The sequence below is a fragment of the Ascaphus truei genome, chromosome 1, assembly GCF_040206685.1.
Source record: "Ascaphus truei isolate aAscTru1 chromosome 1, aAscTru1.hap1, whole genome shotgun sequence".
NCBI classification, from domain to species: Eukaryota; Metazoa; Chordata; class Amphibia; order Anura; family Ascaphidae; genus Ascaphus; species Ascaphus truei.
The window spans coordinates 49,866,152-49,892,071 of record NC_134483.1 but is presented as its reverse complement, the minus strand read 5'-3'; the positions used below and the strand labels follow the sequence as shown (position 1 = coordinate 49,892,071).

Sequence of the window (25,920 nt, the reverse complement as noted above, 5' to 3'; positions counted from 1 at the left end):
GGTATTGTGTCAGATGTAAAGACCTTGTAAACCTCTTATATGGTGCATTAACTACTAGTGGGAATGTGTATCTGTCGGCCTCTAGAGATCAATATCTCAAATTGGAAGCCATTACCGTGGCGGAGAGAGGAAAGGGCACATAAACAGTTATTGTAAGAGTGAAAAACAAACTGCTGCACTATACTGTATAAAGAATTAATCTTAATGTAAGTGTATGTGTTTAAAAAATGTGCCTTTAATAAAGCTGAGCGGCTCAGTGAGTTAAGGCACTGACTGGCACCGAGTTTGAAGCAGGGGAGCCTGGTTCAATTTCTGGTGTCGGCTCCTTGTGACCTTGGGCAAGTTACTTTATCTCCTTTTGCTTCAGGCACCAAAAACATAGATTATAAGCTTCACGGGGCAGGGACCTGTGCCTGCAAAATGTCTCTGTAAAGCGCTACGTAAAACAAGTAGCACTATACAAGAACATACTATTATTATTATTATTATTATTACAGCCAACAGATAAAGTGATAACACGTTACACAAATATTTCCACAAATGGAGGAGATGCTGTGCTCATTTAATATCCTTAATTGGCAAGGAGAAAGTATATGGTTCAATCACAATGATAAAAGGGGCAAAGATATTTACATGGAATATTTTCTTTGTGCGCTTTTGATACTGCACGTAGATCACCTACCACTACTGAGTGGGGCCTTGTTTTTTCAACAGGAATTTTATAACTGATTATAAGCAATGTGAGTAACAGATTTAGGGCCTCATTCAGAAAGCGTTCATAAGCCACTTATCAAGCACTTATGACCCAAAATGCCTGCTGCTATTCAGTAAGCAGTGATAAGTGGGTGATAAAAGACTGAATTGCTCAAAAAATATTGGTCATAAAAAAAAATCACAGAGGCAGCGGTGATAAGCCACTTATCACCACTTTTCGGCATGTTCATAAACTCGTGCAATTCTAGTAGCAGTGATTTGGCTATGAACGCCTATCACCGCTCTAGAATGGTGATTTTATCACAAAATTCTCACGCCAGAAAAAGTTGGCTTAAAGGTGTTGGTTACCTGCAGAGAAGCGGCGAGATGGGATGCATTTTTCCTGCATAGGATTGATGCCGGGAATCTCTGGAGCTGATATCCATTAATATTAGCACCAGAGACCCCTGGTATGAATCCTGTGCAATAAAAATGCATTTACAGTAAACTTCATTACCATAGTGGATAGCCTCAGGGACCCCCTACTTCCCGAGATACAGGCCCCTTATGGGGGGACAGTATCTCCTATGCATTTAAATGTCCGCGTCACGTGACCATGGGAATAAAATGCATAGGAGATACCGGCACCCCATAACGGGGCCTGTATCTCGGGAAATAGGGGGTCCCTGAGGCTGAAAACAATGCGGTTCAGCTCAGGAGACCCCCTACTCACCTAAACTATTAACAAAATTAAAATTTATACACATAAATTTCGGGTGATATTTGCACAGGGAGAGATGGCTCCCTCAGAGCAGCAGATACAGAGATAAACTCGCCGGGTAAGGCCTTTTCAGAGGGTCGTTCATCAGATCACCGGCTTATCACCCGTTTTGTGAATTTTGCTATGACAGGTAATGAAGGCTTTCTGAATACCGTGATAGCAACGCTCATAAAAAGGGTGATTTAAATGGTCCGGTGATTTTTTTTTATGATCCTTCTCTGAATGAGGCCTTTAGACTTTGAGGCCATGTACTGATACACTGTTAAGTGTTGTCTAAGTATAGCAACGGTATCGGTGTGTGTTCTTGGTACCCTGGATACAGCTTGTAAGGGAGCTTCAATACACATGTATGCAGATGACACAATCTTATATGCACACAGCCCTAGCCTCTCCGACCTTGAACAAAACTTCAATCTGACTTTTTGAGACTTGAAAATTGGAATTGGATTGGATTTTTTAAACACTGACAAGACTGTAACAATGGGACCAAGGCTAAATTTTTAAAGCTTCCAATGACTGAGCTCCAGATCAGAACCAACACTATACCACCCTAACTCCTGTTACTAGTTTTAAATACTTGGGCATATGGTTAGACTCCCATTTAACATTTGGGATGCACATTGATACCCTGACTTCCAAAACCTATGCCAAACTAGGTATACTTTATAGGAACAAATCCTCCCTAAGTCTGCTGGTCAGAAAGTGTAACGCACAGCAGATGCTAATGCCAATTATCGACTATGGGGACATGGTATACAGCTCGGCACCCCAAACCCACCTTCGCAAACTTGATACCCTCTACAATTCAATATGCCGTTTTGTTCTCCAATGCAACTACAACACACATCACTGCGAAAGGCTCAAAGAACTAGATTGGTCATCACTTGAGTCTTGGTGCAAAGTTCATCTTTCCTGTCTTGCCTTCAAATACTTTCTGGGCAAGCTACCCGTCTGACTGAATAAAAAAGCTGTGTGTGCTGTGCACGCGCATAGTAAGTGAAACTTCTTTGACTTTTGTCACAGAAATTTACTTATAACGCGCGTGCTCGGCACACGTGTCAGTCAGTGTATGTGTCAGTCAGTGTGTGTATGTGTGTCAGTCAGTGAGTATGTATGTGTGTCAGTCAGAGAGTATGTATGTGTGTTTGTTTGTGTGTGTGTCGGTCACTGTGTGTATGTGTGTCGGTCACTGTGTGCATGTGTGTCAGTCACTGTGTGCATGTGTGTCAGTCACTGTGTGCATGTGTGTCAGTCACTGTGTGCATGTGTGTGTGTCAGTGTGTGTGTGTCAGTGTGTCAGTCAGTGTGTGTGTGTGTGTTAGTTAATGTGTGTGTGTGTGTGTCAGTGTATGTCTCTCTCTCTCTGTGTTGTGTGAATGTCTCTCTGTGTCAGTCAGTGTGCGTATGTGTGTCAGTCAGTGTGTGTATGTGTGTCAGTCAGTGTGCATGCGTATGTGTGTCAGTGTGTGTGCGTGTCAGTGTGCGTGCGTGTCAGTGTGCGTGCGTGTCAGTGTGTGTGTGTGTGTGTCAGTCAGTGTGTGTGTGTGTGTCAGTCAGTGTGTGTATGTGTATGTGTGTCAGTCAGTGTGTGTGTGTGTGTATGTGTGTCAGTCAATGTATGTGTCAGTCAGTGTGTGTGTATGTGTGTGAGTCAGTGTGTGTGTGTGTGTATATGTGTGTGAGTCAGTGTGTGTGTGTATGTGTGTGAGTCAGTGTGTGTATGTGTGTGAGTCAGTGTGTGTGTGTGTATGTGTGTCAGTCAGTGTGTGTGAGTCAGTGTGTGTGTATGTGTGTCAGTCAGTGTGTGTGTGTGTGTATGTATGTATGTATGTGTGTCAGTGTGTATGTGTGTCAGTCAGTGTGTGTATGTGTGTCAGTCAGTGTGTGTGTGTGTGTATATGTGTGTGTGTATATGTGTATATGTGTGTGTGTGTCTCTCTTTCTGTGTCCGGCCCCCTCTCTCCTGACTCACCCCCCCCCACCCCAGGCAGAGCTGCGGCTCTGTCTGAGTCTCTCCCCCCCCCTCCCCCTCCTCCTCCTCCCCTCCCCCACGGAGACGCGGCCGCACCGGGCCCGCCGTATGTGAGGGGCTGATACCGTGATTAAGAGCCCCCCCTCCGGCAGTGCTGCGTGGGAAGCGGCGCGCTCAAACCCCCCGCTTCCCGCGTTACCGGAGCAGGATCCAGGAGCGCACGATAACGTCTGTGCGCGCATGCGCAGCACATGCTGACAGCGCAGCGGCCATCATGATCCTGGGGCTCCTCTCCTCCTCCGGCACCGACGGCACTCAGTCAGCGGGACTCGGGGAAGGGGAAGCAAGAGGAAGGAGAGAGGCTGAGCAGCGGCTCCTCCTCACAGCCGGAGGACTTGCGGGGCTTCCGCCATCTTGGTACACCCACAGTACCGGAAACTCTGCGCACGTCTAGGGGTAACGGCGGCCGTTAGGAGCGGCGCCGGCGGCTATCGCCGCCGCCGCATGTCACAGCAGGCGTGGGGGGGAGGGGGAGGGGGAGTTACGTCACTTCCGTTTAATTTTCGTCTCCTTCGCTCCAGTTTTGCCCCATGAGAATAGGTGCCACTAAAGAAGTTTCACTTCAACAAGCTCCTCACCCCTACCACGTGCAGCACTTATCTGAGATCTGACTCCAAAAGACTGTTCATGGTCCCAAGGTTCAGCAAATTATCTGGCCGCTCCTCTTTCTCTTATCGTACACCCCAAAAGTGGAACAATCTACTGGAGACTCTCACAGCCACCACCAGTCTAAGTTCTTTCAAAACTAAAGCAGACTCACATTTTAATCTGGTCTGTAACTGTTACATACGCCTATAATATATATATTAACTTTAACTGTAACTTGTATATAATGTATACCCTGTCACTTATGTAACTATCTATTTGTAACCATGTATTATTTGTCATTATAAGCTAAAGCTGGTAAAATTCAGGGCATTATTGAAATCCCTGCTCTCTGATTGGTTACAATTCTGGGCATTATCCAATCAGTAATGGCCCGGAATTTTTGGCAGCTTGCCAAGTTTTTCAGCCAATCAGCTTTCAGGTTTCATTCACAAAGAGTGAAAATTGCACTTAGACAGGGGAGGTGATTGGACAGAAGGCACCAGCAAGGCACTGACTCCTCACCACTCTGTCTGCAGAGAGCTCCGCACAGGAGAGTGAAGGGAAAGGGTTGTATGTCTGCTGAGTGTGTTTTGTGGGTGTAATTGGCAGCAGAGTGTTTTATTAGTGTGTGTCTTCTGTTGGTGTGTGTTTTGTGGGTGTAGAGAGGGCAGCAGAATCTTGGTGTGTTTCTGCTGTGTGTGTTTTGTTCTTGTAGAGGGGGGCTTCAGTGTGTGTTTTGTGGGTGGAGGAGGGGTGCAGAGTGTTTTGTTGGTGTGTGTCTGCAGTGTGTGGGTTTACAGGGGGCATCATATCTCTTATATGATTATTAGATATCAACAATCGTCGTTTAGAATATTGATTTATAATACTGTATGATGTGATCATGTTGTGTGGGGGCAACATTATCATTAGCATGTAGTTTAAATATGCTATGAATTATAGGTAACATAACTAGCATGTTTTGTCTGTAAATATGCACTACAATGGATTTATATGCCAGTACTAATTTTGAAGTATACACTGGCAGTATGGATGTGTATATATATAGGTTTTTTTAATCGTTTTATATTAGTTTAATGTATGCAGTTAACTTACAAGGAAATATATTTGTATAGATATTATATCATGTCTGTTATGTACATTATAGAATTATCGATCTTTGTTACATTTTGGTGTATATGTTAACATAAAGTTCCGGTATATACACAAAGAGTAGATGTTTACAATATAATTAGTGTATGCGCCGTTTTGCACCAATCACAGTTAAAAATTAGGTATATATACTTAGCTGTGAACACCAATTAGCCACTCCTGATGAAGACGTCATTACGTCGAAACGCGTGGAGTCCGGCTTGTCGGCCATCTTGGAGGAGGAGAGTGAATTTCCCTGAAGGATTAACACGGCGGGGTTCCCAGTTTCTGAATAAGATTCCCCCACCGTTAATCCTACCTGCTTTCTGAGGTTCACACCTCCGTAGAGGGGGTGTCGGTATCGCAAGTTTAAATCTCCCGTGTCAGAGCCCACATGACCGGGACATTTTAACAGCTCAAAGATAGTCACCCTCTATGGAGGTCTGTATCGCTGAGAAACATGGGGTGCCCACAGCTCAAATGAATGGGGTTCACTTATGGCGACCCCTTGCTTCAATACTGTGTACGAAAAATAATAATACAAACTAGAATTGCTGTAAGTGTTGCGCAGGGAGACACAGAGAGAGACTGCTTCTCTCTGATCAGACTGGTGTCAGCCTGGTAAAATTAACGCGGCGGGAATCCGGTTCAGAAGCAGGGACACCCACTGCGTTAATCCTTCAGGGCAGCCAACATTACTGGAGGGACTGAGATCGGGCCATTCATCTGAACTTTTCCTCGCGCCCACACAAAGTAAATTGCACTGCATATGTAGCCACATTGGCGATCAATATTAAGCTATAATATAAAGCCACAAAGTAACTGGCACTACCAAGGCTCTCAATCACTACAGATGCCTGCGGAACATGTGCACAAGGCAAACAAGGCATGCAAAAGCACAATATTACTCTGACAATCTCCTCCAGAATACATCAAACCCAGCTAACTTCTGGAAGGTTATCAACAACATATTCCAGCCTTATAACCATCAACAACCAAGTAATATCACTAAGGGGGATATTACTCTGACAAATCCCGCCAACATTGCAAATGCATTCAATGAATACTTTGTGGGGTGTGCTACTAACTTATTAATGAAACGCAACCCAAACCACAAACCTGAATCTCATCCTGGGAGTACCCATATAGCCCCCACCCCCTCCCAACACTGCCCACAATTTTCAATTTGGCCCAGTATCTGAAGAGGAGATTACACAAGCGCTCCTCAAATTACAACTAAGCAGCCAATGTGGACCTGACTTACTACAATCTAGGTTCCTAAGACTTGGTGCCCCAGCCATTGCCAAACCAATTGCTTCCATAGTCAACTCTATCCTGTCTGCAGGCCATATCCCTAAGACCTGGAAAACTGCTAGAGTTGTTCCAATTTTCAAAAGTGGGGACAAAAACACTGTCTCAAACTACAGACCAATCTCCTTTCTCCCAATCCTATCCAAAGTCATGGAAAAATGTGTCCACTCCCAACTAAGCGATTACTATACCAAGATAATTTTCCCTAGCCAATTCCAATCTGGCTTTCACCCCAAACACTCCACCGTAACTACCCTGCTAAAAATTTGCAATGAAATCCAGTGTGGAATGGAACGTGGTCAACTCACTGGTGCAATATTCCTAGATTTTGCAAAGGTTTTTGATACTGTTGATCATGCTATCCTGCTTAACAAACTCCAGAGCTCTGGATAGGGAAGCATGCTTTAAACTGGTTTCAGTCCTATCTATCAGGTAGATCCCAACATGTGTCCATCTGAGGCTCTAACTCCAACCCCCTGGATATCACCTGTGGAGTCCCGCAAGGCTCTGTTCTGGGGCCCCTACTCTTCTCAGTGTTCATCAATGATCTTCCCACAGCTTGTAAGGAAGCTTCAATACACATGTATGCAGATGACACAATCTTATATGCACACAGATATAGCCTCTCCGACCTTGAACACGTACTTCAGTCTGACTTTTTGAGACTCGAAAACTGGATTTCCCAAAACAAACTGTTTTTAAACACTGACAAGGCTGTAACAATGGTATTTGGGACCAAGACTACATTTTTAAAGCTTCCAGCGACTGAGCTCCAGATTAGAACTAACACTAACACTACCCTAACTCCTGTTACTAGTTTTAAATACCTGGGCATGTGGTTGGACTCCCACTTAACATGCGGAATGCACATTGATACCCTGACAACCAAGACCTATGCCAAACGGGGTACTTTACAGGAACAAATCCTCCCTAAGTCTGCTGGTCAGAAAGCGTATCGCACAGCAGATGCTAATGCCAATTATTGACTATGGAGACATCGTATATGGCTCGGCACCTCAAACCCACCTTAGCAAACTTGACACCCTCTACAATTCAATTTGTCGTTTTGTTCTCAAATGCAACTATAACACACATCACTGCGAAATGCTCAAAGAACTAGATTGGTCATCAGTCGAGTCTAGGCGCAAAGTTCACCTTTCCTGTCTTGCCTTCAAATTCTTTATGGGCAAGCTACCCAGCTACCTGAACAAGCTCCTCACCCCTACCACATGCAGCACCTATCATCTGAGATCAGACTCCAAAAGACTGTTCATGGTCCCAAGGCTCAACAAAGTATCCGGACGTTCCTCCTTCTTTTACCATGCACCCCAAAACTGGAACAACCTACCAGAGACTCTCACATCCACCACCAGTTTAAGTTCTTTCAAATCTAAGGCTGTCACACATTTTAATCTGGTCTGTAACTGTTTCATACGCCCATAATATTTATTATCTTTAACTGTGCATGCAATGTCTTGTATATAATGTATACCCTGTTCATTTATGTAACTATTTGTAACCATGTATTATTTGTTTTAACTCTGTGCCCAGGACATACTTGAAAATGAGAGCTAACTCTCAATGTATTACTTCCCGGTAAAATATTTTTATAAATAAATAAAAAATAAAAAAATAAAATAAAAACACTTTAACAATATTAAAATACATTAATAACCCCCTTCATTAGTGACTAAGTGCTAAGGTAATGAAGGGATTAAACCCTCCAGCCACCCCTTCCTCCCACCCCCCTCCCCCCGCGAATCCTAACCAAGCACTCCAGGGCAATCAATGGATACCCCATAGTAAATAAAAGTAGTACTTACGCCTGCCAGGATGAAGGCCGTCCTTCTATTCCTCTGCGGCACCAACATTATTATTATTGTTGTTCTTTTGTGAAGCGTCAACATATTCTGCAACGCTGTTCAATGGGGTACAGAGTAATGAATATTACAAAAACATGAACAGTTACATGCAAGTGGGGACAGACACGCACTAACAGGTATAAAGAAGTAATGAGGGCCCCGCTCGTGAGTGCTTACAATCTAAATAATTAAAAGGCCAATGCTCAAACATTCAAATACCATCTCCTGTACAGTAAACCCTTAATTACCATAGTAGGTATTAACCGCTGTGGTAATTAAGGGGTTAACTTCTCCGGTTACCCACACGGGAAGCCTATCAACCCACCCTGGGGCAAGTACCCCCTTCACCCACTCACTCTACCCCAACAAAACACCTCCCACTACACACACAATGGACAATACCCCTATTAAGTTAAATCTGGCTAATCGCGCGTTTGCCCATTCAAAAAGCTAAAAAATACAAAATTACAAAGAATACACACACTAGCTATTTAATCCATTGATTCACTGTCGCTACCTATGCCCTCAATGGAGGCATAGATATCTACTGTACATTGGCATTCAATGGATACCCTAAATAAATAAATGTGTTACTCTGGCTGGAATGAAGGCATTCATCTTCCTGCAACACCAGGGAATCCAAAACCATAAACAATCCATGCCCGGTGGCCAATAAAAAAACCATGAAAAATAATCCATGCCGATGACTAAAAAAATAAATCCAGGTTGATTAAAAGAAGTCCACAATTCTCCGTTGCTTGAAGAGCAGTAGATCTTCTTTCTGTTCTTCTTTCTGGGGGATGTTACCTCATCCTCCACTTCCTATCAAATGAGACATTACAGGCTTTATATAAGGCTTGTGAAATCACATTTGACAGACACAGGTTACATCCACCAATTCGATTGGTGGATGGACCATGTAAACATCCATCAAATTTGGCTGAGAATGACCTCTCAACCAAACTTGATGGATCACATGGTACGTGGTACATCCACCAATTCTATTGGTGGGTGTTACATGTAATTCCTTCCTTTTTTCTGTGCTGTGAGATCACCTTTAAATGGAGGGGATCACAACCAATTGGGTATCATGTGCTTCCCTCCCTTTAAGGCGATGCCACAGCACCCAAACGGGAAGGCATTGATGTACTATGTGATTCCATCAAGTTTGGTTGAGAGGTAATTCTCAGCCAAATTTGATGGATTTTTCACATGTTATATCCACGAATTGGATTGGTGGATGTACCTTGTGATTGTGAAATGTGACATTACTATACGGAGGGACTCTTGTTGGGCATGGGGGGGGGGGGGGTTGCCCTGGGAAGTGTGTTTAGGCCTCCCATTGAGGTTTGATGGGCTATTGATTTAAGCCCTTCATTACATTAGAGTTTAGACACTAAGGTAATGAACGGGGGTTATTAATGTATTTTAATTGTTAATTTTCTATTTTTTTATTTTATTTTTGCGAACAATTTGTATTTTATTTTGGATAATGCCCCAAACCACTATTAGCTACATTTGGCTAATAGAGATATTACATAAGTGAAGAGAAAGCAAAGAGATCCTTTATGGTGCGCACTTAAATGCCATCAGAAGAAAGTGAAGTGAAATAACCTTCGTATTAAAAATAATTTTTAATAGAACTTGTAGTCTAAATATAAGTGACACACAAATATATCGTCGCAAGAAAAAAAATCAAAATCACTTAAGTGGATATAATTATCCAAATCTTAATGCCAATAGACTTCTAGGTGGCAGAGATGATGAATGCTACACTCAGTGGTGGTACACAATTTATACCCATAGAGTCTAGAGTTGGCAATTTAGGAGAAAAACACCCCTAATTGTATGGTAACAGACTGTAACCTAGTAATAATAGAAGCTAAATGGGTCTCTTGGATAGAGCTCCCACATTCCATGATGTAGGAGCCAAGAGAGAACTATATCTACAATAGCAAATCATTTTTCAACAAATTAGCCTATTAATACCGGTAACGGATTGAATACACAATCTGACCAATACAATATACTGTACATGATCTCATAATACTGCTCCCAAAATCATAGCATATCCCCCGCCCGCATACTTTTTTTTAAGTGATTTTTATATTTTTTACTGCGCTGATATATCACTTATTTTATAGATCACTTATAGACTAAAAGTTTTATTAAAATATACATATTTTTAATACAAAGGTTATTTCACTTCGCGTTCTTCTGAAGGCATTTAAGTGCACAGCATAGTCTCTCTGTGCTTTCTCTTCACTTACGTTACAGTATATATCTAGATTCTAGCCAGCACTCCCCCCCCCCCACGCCCCATTTATTGCACTAGCATACAACCATATTATACCCGTGAAGCAGGATTACTTCCCTTTTTTTTTTGAATTTTTGATATGGCTATTGCGTTCTTCTCAAGGATGTCTTCTTTCTACCCCCTTTGTATCTAAAGCCCTCTCCAGCCTTAAACCTTTTTCACTGACTGCCCCACACCTCTGGAATGCCCTTCCGCTCAATACCCAACTAGCACCCTCTCTATCCACCTTTAAGACCCAACTTAAGACACACTTGCTTAAAGAAGCATATGAATAGCACTGTGGATATTCTGAACACATGATACATAAAGCTTGGCCCCCTGCAGACGCACTTACCAGAACTCCCTCCTGTCTCTGTACGTTCTCCCTACCTACCAATTAGACTGTAAGCTCCTCGGGGCAGGGACTCCTCTTCCTTAATGTTACTTTTATATCTAAAGCACTTATTCCCATGATCTGTTATTTATATTATCTGTTATTTATTTGATTACCACATGTATTACTACTGTGAAGCGCTATGTACATTTATGGCGCTATATAAATAAAGACATACAATACAATTAGTCTAGAGGGGAGTGTGTCTTTTTATGTGGTGGTAAGGCAGGTGGATAGCAGGAGATTATGACCCCTTCATTACCTTTGCGCTAGCCCGGTAACGTAATTAAACTTTTTTTAATTATCATTTTTTACAGCGGATTGAAGCAGGGTTCTCCAGAGCTGAACCCCATCAATTTCAGATCCGGAGACCCTCTGTTTCCCTCTGTTCAGACCTCAGGGGAGGTGCCAGTATCTCACCGCTTGTTAAATGTCCCGGTCACGGGCTGAGACAGAGAGAGATTTCAACTTGCAGGAGGTACTGGCATTCCCTAATGCGGTATGAACGTCAGGAAGTAGTGGGTCCCTTGAGTTGAAATGAATGGGTTGAGCTCCGGAGATCCCCTTCTTCAATCCTATGTACAAAAAAAATAATAATAAAAAGCAAGAGAATTGCTGTAAGATCTGCGCAGGGACCCCCAGAGAGAGACTGCTTCTCTCTGCGCAGCTCTTACAGACTGTTGGTAGGATTAACGCTTCGGGAGTCCCATTCAGAAGCTGGGATCCCCACTGCGTTAATCCCTTCAGGGAAATTTACTGTTCTCCCGGCTGTGAGAGTTGTAGCCGCGATGCAGCTGTGCTCCAGCCGCATTAGCCGCTCCAAATCGTGGCACCGAGGCTACATCTACAGTTGTGTGTAAAAGAAAGTACACCGTCTTTGAATTTTATGGTTTTACATATCAGGACATAATAACAATCATCTGTTTTTTAGCAGGTCTTAAAATTAGTTAAATACAACCTCAGATGAACAACAACACATGACCAACTGTACACACATTAGTGGGGCAACTAGTGGGTTGCTACTTGCGGACACCGGGTTGCTGTGTGCCCAAAGGTCCCTCAGTACTTTGGGGACTATTTATCCGGTGTGGACATTGTGGTGGAAGGCACGGTGAGTGTATGGCCGTGCGTGGCCTATTGGTGGGGACTGTTTATGGTTACTCTTTTCATGCATGCAGTAAACTGTTATTATCATCAGTGTGTGTATTATTGCATGGGGTCTGGTAACGGGATTATTCCACTTATTAGGATCCCGTACAGGTGGAGGCGCTGTCACTCATCACTATTTATTTTTTAAGTAAATACAGTTAGAGATATGAAAGGGGGCAGAGGTAACAGTTACAGACAGGATTAGAATTGTGTTAGGAGAGGTAGGATAGGCCTGCAATGTGTTGTTAGAAGAGGCCCTGCCTCAAGGAGTTTACAATCTATATGAAGGGAAAGTTGAAACATTGGGTACAGGGGATGAGGGTTGGTGAGTTCCAGAATGCAATAGAACAGCTGTAACATTAACAAACATCAGAAAACGATGGCACCCTTTGGCTGCCTTTGGTGTGTTATATCCCAGAGATTTTGGTAGAATGAAACAGCAGCATAGCACAGTACTGGCAGACATTCAGGAGGATGGACTGATGAGCTCCAGATGGTCTTTAAAGGGGTTCTTCTCCTCATGCTGTTAACCCCTTCCATGCTGGCTTCGTGCACAGGGGCAGTGAAGGCAAATTGCAGAGTCTCTGTTAGGGAGACGACCTTGGCTGTTATGTCCCAGAGACTCTTTGGTAGAATTGTCTGCTTGTAAACAGAGACCAGACATGCCACCGGTCATCTGTACAAAAAAAATTGCATGTAATTACAAGTCCACGTAATAATGGAATTCCATGCATTATGTGGTCTTATTTAACCCTTTAAATGCCGAAACCCTTCGGCAAGTCTCAAACACATGGTCACTCTTCAGTAATTGTGATTTCAACATTACTGCGGTGACGCGCGAGTGTCCTCTGTTCAAAACACGGTTTTCAAGTGTAAGTGACATATTCGAGAAGAAATGTAAAGGTTTGGAAAGTTCTGTACACTGTTATTCCATCTATGAAGAACTATAATGTTCATTCCCTAAGAAGTCTCACAATCTACAAGAAATCTGACATTGAACTATCAGCTGTGATGCAGAATTGAGATCTAATGGTGCAATACCATAGTTACATAGTAGATGAGGTTGACATATGTCCATCAAGTTCAACCTATGCTAAATTTAGACCTCTATAAAAAACATTATTAATTATTAATATTATTAATAGATGTATCATCTACACCTTTTAACGAGTTCGGTGTCCGTAATCCTTATTTGAAAATTCTGCATAAGATTAAACAACATCAACCATTTAATGTTTCCTTAGTTGAATATTTGGATGTGGAAATCCATATAGAGTACATTTATGGGGGTTTTTTTATTTGTACTTTAAAATTGATTTTTTATTTTTTTTCTGAAGGTAGAAGGTGCAGCATACCTCGGATCTTTTGTATGGAAGTCACAACGTTTAGGTCTGTGGAACAGACCTAGAGGAGAAAATTTACTGGATGGTGGTTCCCCATTTTATTGTACGTACAAGACCTCAGATGGGAAGTACATGGCAGTGGGTGCGCTTGAGCCACAATTCTACATGGAGCTCTTGAAGGGTAAGTGTCAAAATGGAACTTGTTTAACCTACTCTATGTGATTCAAAAGAGCATAATCAAGAGGCGTGGCTTATAGTAACCAATTGTGGATGAATCCTGGCACCTTCTTCAGTACTCTTCTGATGGTAAGAGGGGCCCCAGTACATGAAACCAAAAAAAGCAATATAAAGCAATATTGCTGTCAAGTTCTAGCCTGAAGTACCCATGCTTATCCACCGGGACTGCTGCTACTCTGCTTGCTCTCTCAAAGAACATTCCAGACCCTGAAACCTGACACCTCTGCACCTGTGTTCTACATCTCAGCCTGCCTATTAAAACCTCAATTTCCTGTTCACCCTGGCAGTGGGCACCGTAGGGTTAACTCCATCCTCAGCTTAGTAGGACAGGAAATTGATTTCTTGCAGTTAGGCCATAAAGGCCCCTCCCACTACCTGCAGATAGTCTTTTTCCTGTCCTGCAGCTAGGAACAGGTTTTGTTATTTTGTTAAAGTGGGACTCACCTGACTGTAATTGGTGCAGTAAAGCCAGGGAATCTCAGCCTCTCTTTTCCCTGAAGCTCCGGTCGACGTGCTCTGGTTAGTATCAAGACAGAGGCCTGTGCGACCGGGAAGTCCCACGAAAGCGTCTGGGAACGCTCGGGCATAACAGCAGGGCTCTTTGAGTAACGGAGGCTCAGCGTTACCGCACAGGTGTCTGAGAACGCAGCGGTGTGGGAGAGACAAGCCGCACGGGTGTCTCGGACAGAGCATAGCGCGTGCACGGTCTAACGTGCATGCTGCGTCCTACCGGCGCGCGAGAGCCGAGAGCTCTGATTGGGCTGACGTCACTGTGCGATGGAACACAGTGTGTGAGAGGAGCCCTGAAGCAGCCGCAACATGGAATACTTGGCAGAGAGAAGAAATCAGCTCCAAGAAACTGAAAGGAGTGTGGAAGCCCGCATGGACACTGGTGGAAGTAAAGGGTCGCTGACAAAAATTAGGTGAGTCCTTAGATTAGTTTACAATAGGATTAAAGAGAGCGGATTTCAGGGACTGAAGGAATAGATTTTAATTTTATTTAATTTGTTTTAACTTTAGTTCCATGGTTATACAACCAGATGAAGGAACTTATGAGGGGGCAGTAGAGTCCCTGTATCAGAAGAAAAAAAGCTGCTAAAAAAACTAAGTGGCGTGCGGCTTGTGAAAAGCCAGCCTTAGGCCTGGGACATAGTGGTTGTATCCGGGCGGAGGCGCGCTGAGGCTCAGGGAAAGCGGTGCTTTCCCTGGACTTACACAGCGCGCCGTCCGTGGGCGAGTCTGGGGGCGGGTCAGTGAAATCACGGAGCTGGTTCGCCCTCATTGGCCGAATCGCTCACGTGACCGGCCCTGAGTGCCAAATTTGAAGACTCGGTGAGACACACGCGTGCGCGAGCCCCTGCTAAAGCCGCTCTCATTGCGGCTGCCGGGGCTCGGTGCCGAGCAGCAGCGCGCCTCAGACGCTGACCATGCCCGAGGCCTAGAGGGCAAGAAGCTTTGTGCAGACTGCCTTAAAGCTGCAGCAGGGGAGTCAAATGAGCAGATGAGTACTTTTCTATCTTGGATGAAAGATACAGTAAAGCAAAGTGTGGAATCTCCAGTGCAGCAAGCGGTAAAGCCACTGCAAAAGAGAGCAAGGTCTCAGACCCACATGGATAAGGTTAAAGATTCCTCATCAGATGAATCAGTTGATGTGTTACCAGTTGTCATATTGGGAGTGTGATTCATCAGAGCAAGAAATGAAAGCTGAAGAATCAGAGTTTGATTTAGAAATTGTGAATCCTCTTATAAAGGCAATGAGGGAGACATTGGAGCTAGAGGATAAGGAAGAAATGGTTCAAAAATTAGATAAATTATTCGGGACAAGGCAGAAGAAAACCAGATGTTTTACAATTCATCAAGTAATCAAGGACATGATACAGATGGATATGTAAAAACAGAAAAGACAAACACAGACCTCTTAGATAAGTAAAAAATATATAATAGGACACAACCCCCAATCATTACTTACAATTAAAGAATCTGTAGTGCAGCATCAGAGGAATGCAAGGGTAAGTTCCACCATAGCAAAGAACAGTGTTCCATCAGTATGAGTGTCCATAGAACATTGCATATAGCTACCGTCCTAAACTGGAACACTTCGTGATTTTCTGCTCTGCCTGGTAGTAGCCCGTCAGGGATGCCTGGTAGGATCCGCCTCTCTAGGGAGCCACAATCGCCCACAATCACAAGGCTCCTGGTGTCGTGATCCTCTGATCCGTTCCGGGTACTCACGCCCACAACTGACGTTCGCGTCTGACGTCACAGCGTCAAATCTGGCCGTATGCCAGAGAATGGAATTTACTATCCTTGCAACACTGACTAGAATGGTAACAGCGCCACCATGCGAACCCAACTACTTTTGCTTACTCCTAAAGCTTCGTCAGGGATATTGGCTGTAATTCATACTCATACTTTTATACCTCCAGCATTAATCAAGCCAGTTAATTAGTTAACTATAACTTAAAAAATACATAAATCAAAAATGCAATTAGGTAAACATGCTAATTTGATTAATATAACATATCTATACCAGAGTATAAAAGTATATAAGATTAACAATTTAATATCTTACCATATTTATACAACAATAATGAAAATGTATTAAAATGTTATTTAAAAGTGAAAAATATTAAGTAATCAATCGTCAAATCTTAAAGGAAGTAAAACAATCATCATTCAAGAAGTAAAACCAAAGGATTGGATGATATCAATAGATCTAAAAGATGCCTATTTACACATCCCTATAGCAAGAAGACTTTTTCAGATTTACGGTAAATCAAGAACACTACCAATATACGGCTCTGCCGTTTGGACTGGCAACATCTCCCAGAACATTCATAAAGGTGTTGACCCCATTGATAGCAGATTTAAGAAAAAGGGGCATGGAGATTTATCCATATCTAGACGATATTCTGATCAAATCACAAAGAAGAGAAAAACTGCTGCTAGACAAACATTGCCGTGGCTTTTCTACAACAGCATGGCTGGATCATAAACGACGAGAAGAGCCAACTAATTCCAACACAGTCTCTCAAATTCCTGGGAGCAGAATTCCACACGGTAGAAGGAGATGTGCGATTGCCATACTCAAGGATCCAAGATATTGGAATCCAGACGAGCGCTCAGGACAGCGAGCACATCATCATCAGCAGACTGCATGAGACTCCTAGGAAAGTTTATTTCAACGTTAAACGTAGTAAAATGGGCAGGTCTGCACAAGAGACCATTGCAGCAAAAACTTTTACAACCGTGGAACGGAGATCTCAAGGATGTTAGACAAAAAATATACATTTACCCACACACAGAGAGAGAACTAAGATGGTGGGAAAAGGGGCATACGTTACACCAGAAACAATGGGTAACTATCACCACAGACGAAAGCAGCGCATGTTGGGAAGCCCAATTGGGAGACTTACAGGTACAGGGTTCTTGGACAACCAAATAACAACAGTTACCATCGAACCTGCTGGAACTCGAAGCAGAAATGACAGGAGAAAGTAGAGGATTTTAACCCCTACCGATGCTAGCCAGGAAATGTCCATGTAATAAATATGCAGGTTAAAGCATTTGAACCTTCATAATCATTCCAAACAAAACAGCCTTATTGAACTCAGAACGCCAACATCCACAAATACTGTGATATACCACTATTAAAGTCCTTTGAATGCAACTATCTGTAGACTCCCAATAGCCTATAATAATTTTCTCCAAGGCAGCTGCACCGCTGCTCACGATCTCTGCATACTGGAACTCGAGGCAGTGCAGAAAGCATTGGAAGCATTACAAAATCAGGTAAAAGATGGATATGTACAAATAAAGGCAGACAACAGAGATGTGGTAAAATATATAACCAAGGTTGTCACAATGTGTCTAGGTAATTGGGGTCCGGAGTTGTTGGTTCCTCTAAAAATATACCCGGGAATCATGCCTGATTCTTGGATACATTTAGGCACATTGTCCCGGCAAAATATCTCCCCTTGTAAATGCAAGCACGACTCACCACTAGGGTTCCCTGCTTCAGCATAGCCCAGAAAGTTGAATGGGGCACAGGGATCAATGTGTCCCTGTAGCTGAGGAGATCCCTAGGTTAAGGGGGTATCCGAGTTAGGGCCTCATGCAGAGAGCATAGAATTTTAAAAATGGCGAATTTCATAAAAAGGAGCTTTTTTGGAGAGTTTTAATCTCCATATGCAGAAAAGTGCGAATTCTGCTATGTTTAACATGGATGCGTGTGGCGAGTTTAAATTGGCGAGATGCGCGCTTCAGAAATGTGTTAAAACAAATTCGCGCCTTTTTTTTCCCCTTTGCAATGGCCGCGAGCGGCAGTTTTTTTTGGCGAGGCAAAACGGAGACAATCGCGCCATTTTATTGGCGCGAACAGCCGCTAGATGCCGTTCGCGCCTCTCTGCATACGGATATTTTTTAAACTGGCGAGATTGCGGTTCTCGCCAGCCGCGAGGCGAGTTTTACAAATAGAAATGAAAAATTGGCGCGTTTTTCGGAAATCTCCATTTTCTGCTGTTTTCTGCGCGATTATCTCCAAAAAATGGCGAATTTCGAAAATTCGCTGCTCTCTGCATAGGCCCCATAGTGCCCAATTAGCCCAGAACCTGTATTGGGTTTGTGGGTGCTCCAACCATATATAAGGTTGTGAGGGGACTCTCAGAGTCCAGTCTAAGTCCAATAGATAGTGTGTGGGGAATAAGGCTAATAGGAATAAAAGTACATATTTCTATTCTATTCCCCATACCCCGAGACTTAGGGATGTAATAAAGTGTATTTTATGAATACATTGTAATGTACTGTTATGTCCTGTAATGTGCTGGGACTTCCGGTACCGATGTTCAAACAGACTGCCAGGGCTAACCCATAGGCGCCAGTAAGTCTTCTGGACATCAGAGTTCAGTAGCCAGAGATGCCAAAGGTGTGAAATCCATTTGGGTAGCAGGAAAAGGCTCAAGTACCCAGGTCCGGGAAACAGTGGCAGTCGTCCGGGCTGCCATTTGCTCTGCCAGACCTAGTGAAGCCTGACCCAGCGGGTCGCATTGAGATTGCCACCTCCATCCCTGGCTAACTGACACATGTCCCTTGGCAATTTCATATTTCCCGCTGACCCGGCTTTTCATACCGGTTTTGCTCAGATTGGCAACTGAGAAAGTTCCCACGCGGTGATTGGTTGCCGAGTTTCATGAATGAAACTCAGAATACTATAAAGCAATGTCTGAGCCAATAAAGATTTGAGATCTCCAGTAGTAAGAGAACGGGCGGGCTTTTCAAAGTTGCTTCTGCGCGAATAGCAGAGCAACTGGCTTCGATTTCAAGCCAGGAAAGCCTGCCTGCAGATTCTGTCCAGCTTTTTGCGGCCAAGTTCTCAAAATCGAATGTATCGGTCACGGCTGGGATTTGATGCCGATTTTGGTTCCAGAGAATCAGTGGTACTGTAGCTCGCCGTCAAACGTCCAAGTTCTCAGAAGAGAAAGGAGCAGTGATGTGTGGAACCAGGAGATTCCGGGCTATGTCCCAGTCAGGGTAAAACTCTTATTCAGAGTTCACTGCATCTAGGAAAGTCTAGTTTTCTACCCCAGACCCACAGTAAGTGTCTTTTTGTCTGTAATTTGTGTATCATAGTGTGTAAGCGAATTTGTGCGTATAAACTACAATTCATTTCATTACCTTGTTTTGTTCAGTGAAATGATCCTGGCATAAAAGGTGTAACTAACCTGGTCTCCCATGACATGGGGGTACCATCAATAAAACATTTAATGCACCTCTGAGGTGCCATTTAATCTACCCCTTAATGCCTTAAAAGTTTCACTGCATTGCTAATTTAGTTTTTTGTACGGACTGCATCTGGAATTGCTTTAATTGTATGTGCACTCACTGAGTTCAGGTTGCTCATATTGTACTGTATAATCAGTGGGTCCTGTAATTTATGTGTGTATATCTTTATTTATATAGTGCCGACAGTGTACAGCTTTACAAGACAATACAGTACAGGGAATTATAATAACACACAAACGCAGCAAAGTCAGACAATAGGAAAGTAAATTCCTGCCCGGGAGAACTTACAGTCTAAGTGGTATGTTGGGAGACTTACAGAGACAGCAGGTGAGGGAATAAGTACAGTAGATAGCAGTGCTTAGCCACAATGGCTGGTAGGAGCGATTGTGGGTGTGGGTCAGTAGCCATGAGTTCAGACTATTTGGATGCTTCATTGAAGAGGTGAGTTTTCAGGTTGGTCGGTATTAAATTGGTTAACACCATTAGCAGGGATGGAGGAGGAGGCAGGAAGGTGTGGGCGAGAGCAGGTGTGTATATGGCTGGGACCAGGATTAGGAGAGTGATTCCCAGCAGCAAGAAGGGGGAGCAAAGAGAGGATGTGAGAAGAGGATTTGTATGATTTTATTGAGCGGTGTAGAGGTTGTTAGGAAAGAGGTGTGTAAATAGAGGTGCGGTGGGATCTTTCTACACCCTCTCTGGGAATAACCTACAGTATGACACATGCTAACATACTGTATAGGGATTTCTGTTTTATCCTGTTATTTTAAGAAACTTTTTGGGATTTATTATATCTGTATGTTCTTTTTCTGTAATCTAAGCACTGTATGTATGTATGTATATATATATATATATATATATATATATATATATATATATATGTATATATATATATATATGTATATATGTATGTATGTATGTACAGTAGAGGCAACGCTTATTCTAACATTTGCCTTAAACTAGCCGGGTTACATTCAGGGTATGTGCTGGGTATGTTCTGGGCTAGATTTGAGGCACGTTTAAGGCATATCTGCATTGACTAACGACCCATAGGATTAACACAGCAGGGATCCCTGGTATTCCAATTCAGTTTGAATGGGACTGCCAGGGACCCCCGCTGTTAATCTGATAGGCCATTAATCAATGCAAAAATGCTGGGGCTAGTTTAAGGAAATGTATTCAGAATGTACCTGGGTGTACCTGGGTCTTTTGGGGAATTACCACTGGTTTTTGTTAGAATAAACGCTGCCTCTACTGTATGTATATATATGTATATATATATATATGTGCTTAAAGAGAGTAAAGACTGCTCGTCCATTCGATTTTAGATTATTGTTCAAATAAGCAGGTACTCAGAGGGGTAAAAGATATCTGTGTTTTAACAGTGTTGATCAGAGAGATCAGAAAAGTAACCCCATAGCACCCGGCACTCAATGCTGTATATAATTACTAGGTAGGTAATTGTGCCTACTGGACTACTGATGTCTAGAGTAATTATATACAGATATATATATATGTGTAAGGGGTCACCCCCGGTTCCCCTGATCTTCCTTTGCCCCCTGCCTTACCCCTGTGGCAGTGGGGGAAGGGGACGGCGACTTCTCCATCTTGGTTGTGGCGCGAGGTTCGCGCAATGCGCAGAGGTTGGCAAGGGTAGCGGTGGCCATTACAAGTGTGCAGGAGCTCTGGGAGGTTGCGCAGGCGCAGTTAAGCGTAGCGGAGGCCATTACAGCTTCGCACAGGCGCAGGAGAGATTGCGCACGCGGTTCCATAGGAAAGAGGTCCTGAGTGGACTACGATTCCCAGCAGCTTCTGGGGACTGTCCTTTCACCTCTATCGCATGCAGTCAGACAGCCACTAAGGCTGAGGCCATAGAGGGTTGAGCCGAGCCGAGCCGTGCTGACGCTGAGGCTCGTCTGCTGAAATGTGCACGATTTCATGCCCATGCAGGCGAGCCAGCGGGCGCGATCGGAGGTGGGGGGAAACTGAGGGAGGTGGGGCAGTGACGTCGCTGGGCCAATTGCCCGCGACGCGTCGACGTCGCGGCGCCGACGTCACGGCGCCGTGACGTTGACGCAGCTCCACGCTGATTGGATGTTTTCAGCCGACAGCGCGCTGAAAAACAGCTTGGCTGTCGGCTGAAAACTCCAGTGCCTAGAGTTGAGGCCCTGACTCCCCACTAGAGAGGGAAGGTGTTCATAGGGACAGGCCCTTAGGTAAGGACCCTGTGCCCCTTCAGCTGTGTGCTGGGCAGGGACCTAGTGACAGTACCTGTGCAGGAAGAGAGAGAGGCCCTGCTGCAGTTCTTTAGTGCAGGGACCCAGTGAAAGGGTTTGCTGCATGTTCCTGTAAGCTGTGTTGCTGATCCAGAGACTGTCCTTACGGTGGGACATCCAGTGGGACCCCATCCCACGCGGAGGTACAGATCAGCGCTGGACCAAGCGGCGCCAGTAGATCCTTTGCGAAGACACCCAGGTGTAGAGACACCTGGGCAGGTATTTACAACCTTCCACACGTGCACCAACTTTAACTTGCTCCTCACATGTGACAGGTCTGTTCACACACTTGGGTGGGCTTGGACTCTTTAGACACAGGGTTGGGAAGGGGGTGTAAAGGTATAGCCCAGTTAGGGGCTGAGGAGGTTATTGCCCAGTTAGGGGCAAGGTTATAGCTGCCAGCTAGTGGCAGAGGGTGGTACATATATCTTGTTGTGTATTGCTGATGTATGTGTTAAGTTACATTCTGCATATAGTAAAGACCGTTGCTATTTCACATCCAGTGTATGTGTTCATTTGTATGTGTCCTGCGAGGAACAACTCCCGCTCTGCTGGGAGCCATCGCAGGTGGAGGCGCTGCACCATATAGTAGTAGTAAGAGTAATTCACCCCAGGTTCCCCGTGGCGGAAGCTCAGCTCTCCTGGTTGCCAAACAGGTACAGCACCACACTGATAAGTAGTCAGATACACCTACCCACCTCAATCTCACTTAGGGTGGGGGTAAGAGGGCTACATATATATATATATATATATATATATATATATATATACATTTAATAAGTGATGCTTTGGGCTCTGAATGATGCTTTGGGCTCTGAATGAACTGTTGCACACCTCTGGGGAGAGTAATTAACATTTTCAGACACATTTTGCTACAACAAATGTGTGTGTTAAGCACATATTTTGTTTTTTATAACAGGGACCCGAGACCCTGGCAGATATGTTAATTACATAATTTAAATATTTCTTGGGTTGTGTCAGCAGATAGATATGATTGCAGTTGAGTAAGGTGTCAATATTAACTAATTGAAAGTACTTTGTGCAGGAGAAAGGGAGTTGGCTAGAGTAGCCATGTGTATTAACCCTGGTTACATATCTAAAGTCACGTGCTCACTAGTGTACTGTTTGTGACAGATGGTATTTGGGAACCTTTGAGAAGGAGAAAAGTGGACCAAATAGAGAACTGTGTATTGACCCTTGTCCCGTAGGCATGTCACGTGCTCACAGGTGTGCAGGTGGGTAGCTAAAGCCCGGGGACCCGCACACTTAGGGGAACCGCTCTCCCCTTCCCTGTCGGTGGCACATTGCGAGCCTGAGATGCAGGAAGGAAGCACAGAGGGAAATCCCTTCCTCTGAGGTAGGTGGGGCCTGCATCAGGGGGCGGGTCCCTGAGATGCAGTAGGAAGGATAACGGGGAAATTCCTTCCTCTGCAGAGCCTCTGTAAGTTGGCAGGGCCCAGGTCAGGGGACGGGGCCTCAAGTAGTGAAGAGTGGGGCTGGAGCTGCAGCCTGAGAGACAGGCTGGGAAAGGTGAGAGGGATGGAAGGGTTAAATCACAGAGGTAAAAACAGACATAAAAAGCAAAGGATACTCGAAGGAAGAGACACACAGAGAAAATGAAGTACAAGAGAGAAATACATAAGAGAGAGAAGAAAGACATGAGAGAGAAAATAGAGAGCGCAAAAAGAGAGACACCGCAGAGAGAGAAAATAGAGAGAGAAAATAGAGAGAGAGAGAGCAGAAAGAGAGAGGGAGAGACACATGAGGGGGCCCTGAAAAAAAAGTTTGCCCTGGGGCCCACACTTGACTAGCTACGCCACTGTGTGCATGACATGGATATTTAAGAAAAGACTGGTTTGATTTAAGAGGTTTATCATGGAAAAACTATGGAATTTCTGTAATTATCATTGTAGTTCACAAACTTTTTCTCGCCACTGCGTACAGTATGTATGTATAATTAATATATACATCTAAACCCCGTTATAACGCGCCTCGCTATACCGCGAATCGGTTATAACGCGGTCTGAGCATGGCTCCCGAATTGAAAGCCTCCATTTTGCCGGCTTACCTGCATCTCAAATTTTCCATTTTGCCGCCTTACACTCTCCTCTTACAGCAGTCCTGTCCACGTGCTCATCTCTCTCCTCTTCCTGCTGTCCACGTGCTCATCTCTCTGCCCGTCGTGTGCCATCGGGGTTTTTTTTTTTTCAAACATCCAATTCAATGCTTTATTGACTACCAGACACAGACACAAATAAACATTAATACATTTTGTACAAAACACATGCAGGGATTGAACTCGGGACCTTCTGATACCAATGCCTTGCCTCTTACCTCTACACCATAGGCTTGGTGTGACAAGACAGAACCTATAAATATATTTATCCTCTACAACACAAGGTACATGTCAATGTGAAATCTTAAGTCTATTTCTAGCTGTCTATGACATCACACAGTTCTGTGGTCTAGTGGAAGAACTCTTACCAACATATGCAAGGGTCCTGGGTTCAATTCCTGTATGAAATGGTATAATTAACTTTTTTAATAAATTATTATTTTAATTATGTTGTATAATTTATAAATATTTAATTCTTTATTATTCTTTATTAAATAATAATTATTCATTAATCAATAATGATGTATTAATAATAATTCATTATTAATCATTCTTTATGATTAATTATGTATTATTAATAAGTATGATTATTAATTATTATTAACAGTTAATTAACTAATTAATAATTATTACTAAATACTTAATAATAATTATTAATACTTACTTATTAATGAAACGTATTAATACTTACTAATTATTAATAATAAAAAATAAAAAAATTTTACTAAAAAATAATTAGTAAGTATTAATAATTGTTATTAATAATTAAGTATTAATAATTACTTAATAATTATTAGCACCCAATTAGTAATAATAATTATTAATACTTAATTATTAACAATTATTAATACTTACTAATTATTAATAGTTATTAAGTATTAATAAGTTTTATTAATAATTAAGTATTAATAATTATTATTACTAATTGGGTATTAATAATTATTAGGTATAAGTAATACTTATTAATTAGTCAAAATTATTAATTGTTAATGATAATTAATAATCATACTTATTAATCATAATATAATTAATAATAATAGTATTATTAATTAATAATTATTAAAAAATAATTATTAATAATACTTAATACATAATTATTAATTAGTTAATTAACTGCTAATAATAATTAATCATCATACTTATTAATAATACATAATTAATCATAAAGAATGATTAATAATGAATTATTATTAATACATCATTATTGATTAATGAATAATTATTACTTAATAAAGAATAATAAAGAATTATATATTTATAAATTATACAACATAATTAAAATAATAATTTATTAAAAAAGTTAATTATACCATTTCATACAGGAATTGAACCCAGGACCCTTGCAATATTATATATTTATAAATTATACAACATAATTAAAATAATAATTTATTAAAAAAGTTAATTATACCATTTCATACAGGAATTGAACCCAGGACCCTTGCATATGTTGGTAAGAGTTCTTATACTAGACCACAGAACTGTGTGATGTCATAGACAGCTAGAAATAGACTTAAGATTTCACATTGACATGTACCTTGTGTTGTAGAGGATAAATATATTTATAGGTTCTGTCTTGTCACACCAAGCCTATGGTGTAGAGGTAAGAAGCAAGGCATTGGTATCAGAAGGTCCCGAGTTCAATCCCTGCATGTGTTTTGTACAAAATGTATTAATGTTTAATTGTGTCTGTGTCTGGTAGTCAATAAAGCATTGAATTGAATGTTTGAAAAAAACAATGGCATACGACGGCAGAGGGCAAGAGATGAGCAAAGCAGAGAGATATGAGCACGTGGACAGCAGGAAGAGGAGAGCACTGGTAAGGCGGCAAAATGGAGGAGATTTAAATCTGTAATGAGGAAGCTCCAGAGCTGATGCCGGTGAAATTTTAACGCGACCCCGGTTGTAACGCGGTCTTTGGGTTGTGGACCCC

General features: G+C 42.6%; 1 protein-coding gene across 1 annotated transcript in view; it reads left to right on the top strand.

The window, feature by feature from the left end:
• AMACR (alpha-methylacyl-CoA racemase) overlaps positions 1 to 25,920 on the top strand; it is a 68,196-nt gene that overhangs the window by 36,690 nt on the left and 5,586 nt on the right. Inside the window, exon 6 of the mRNA XM_075587793.1 lies at positions 13,575 to 13,761. Within this exon, the coding sequence (XP_075443908.1) occupies positions 13,575 to 13,761 (187 nt within the window). The remainder of the gene's footprint in view (positions 1 to 13,574; positions 13,762 to 25,920) is intronic.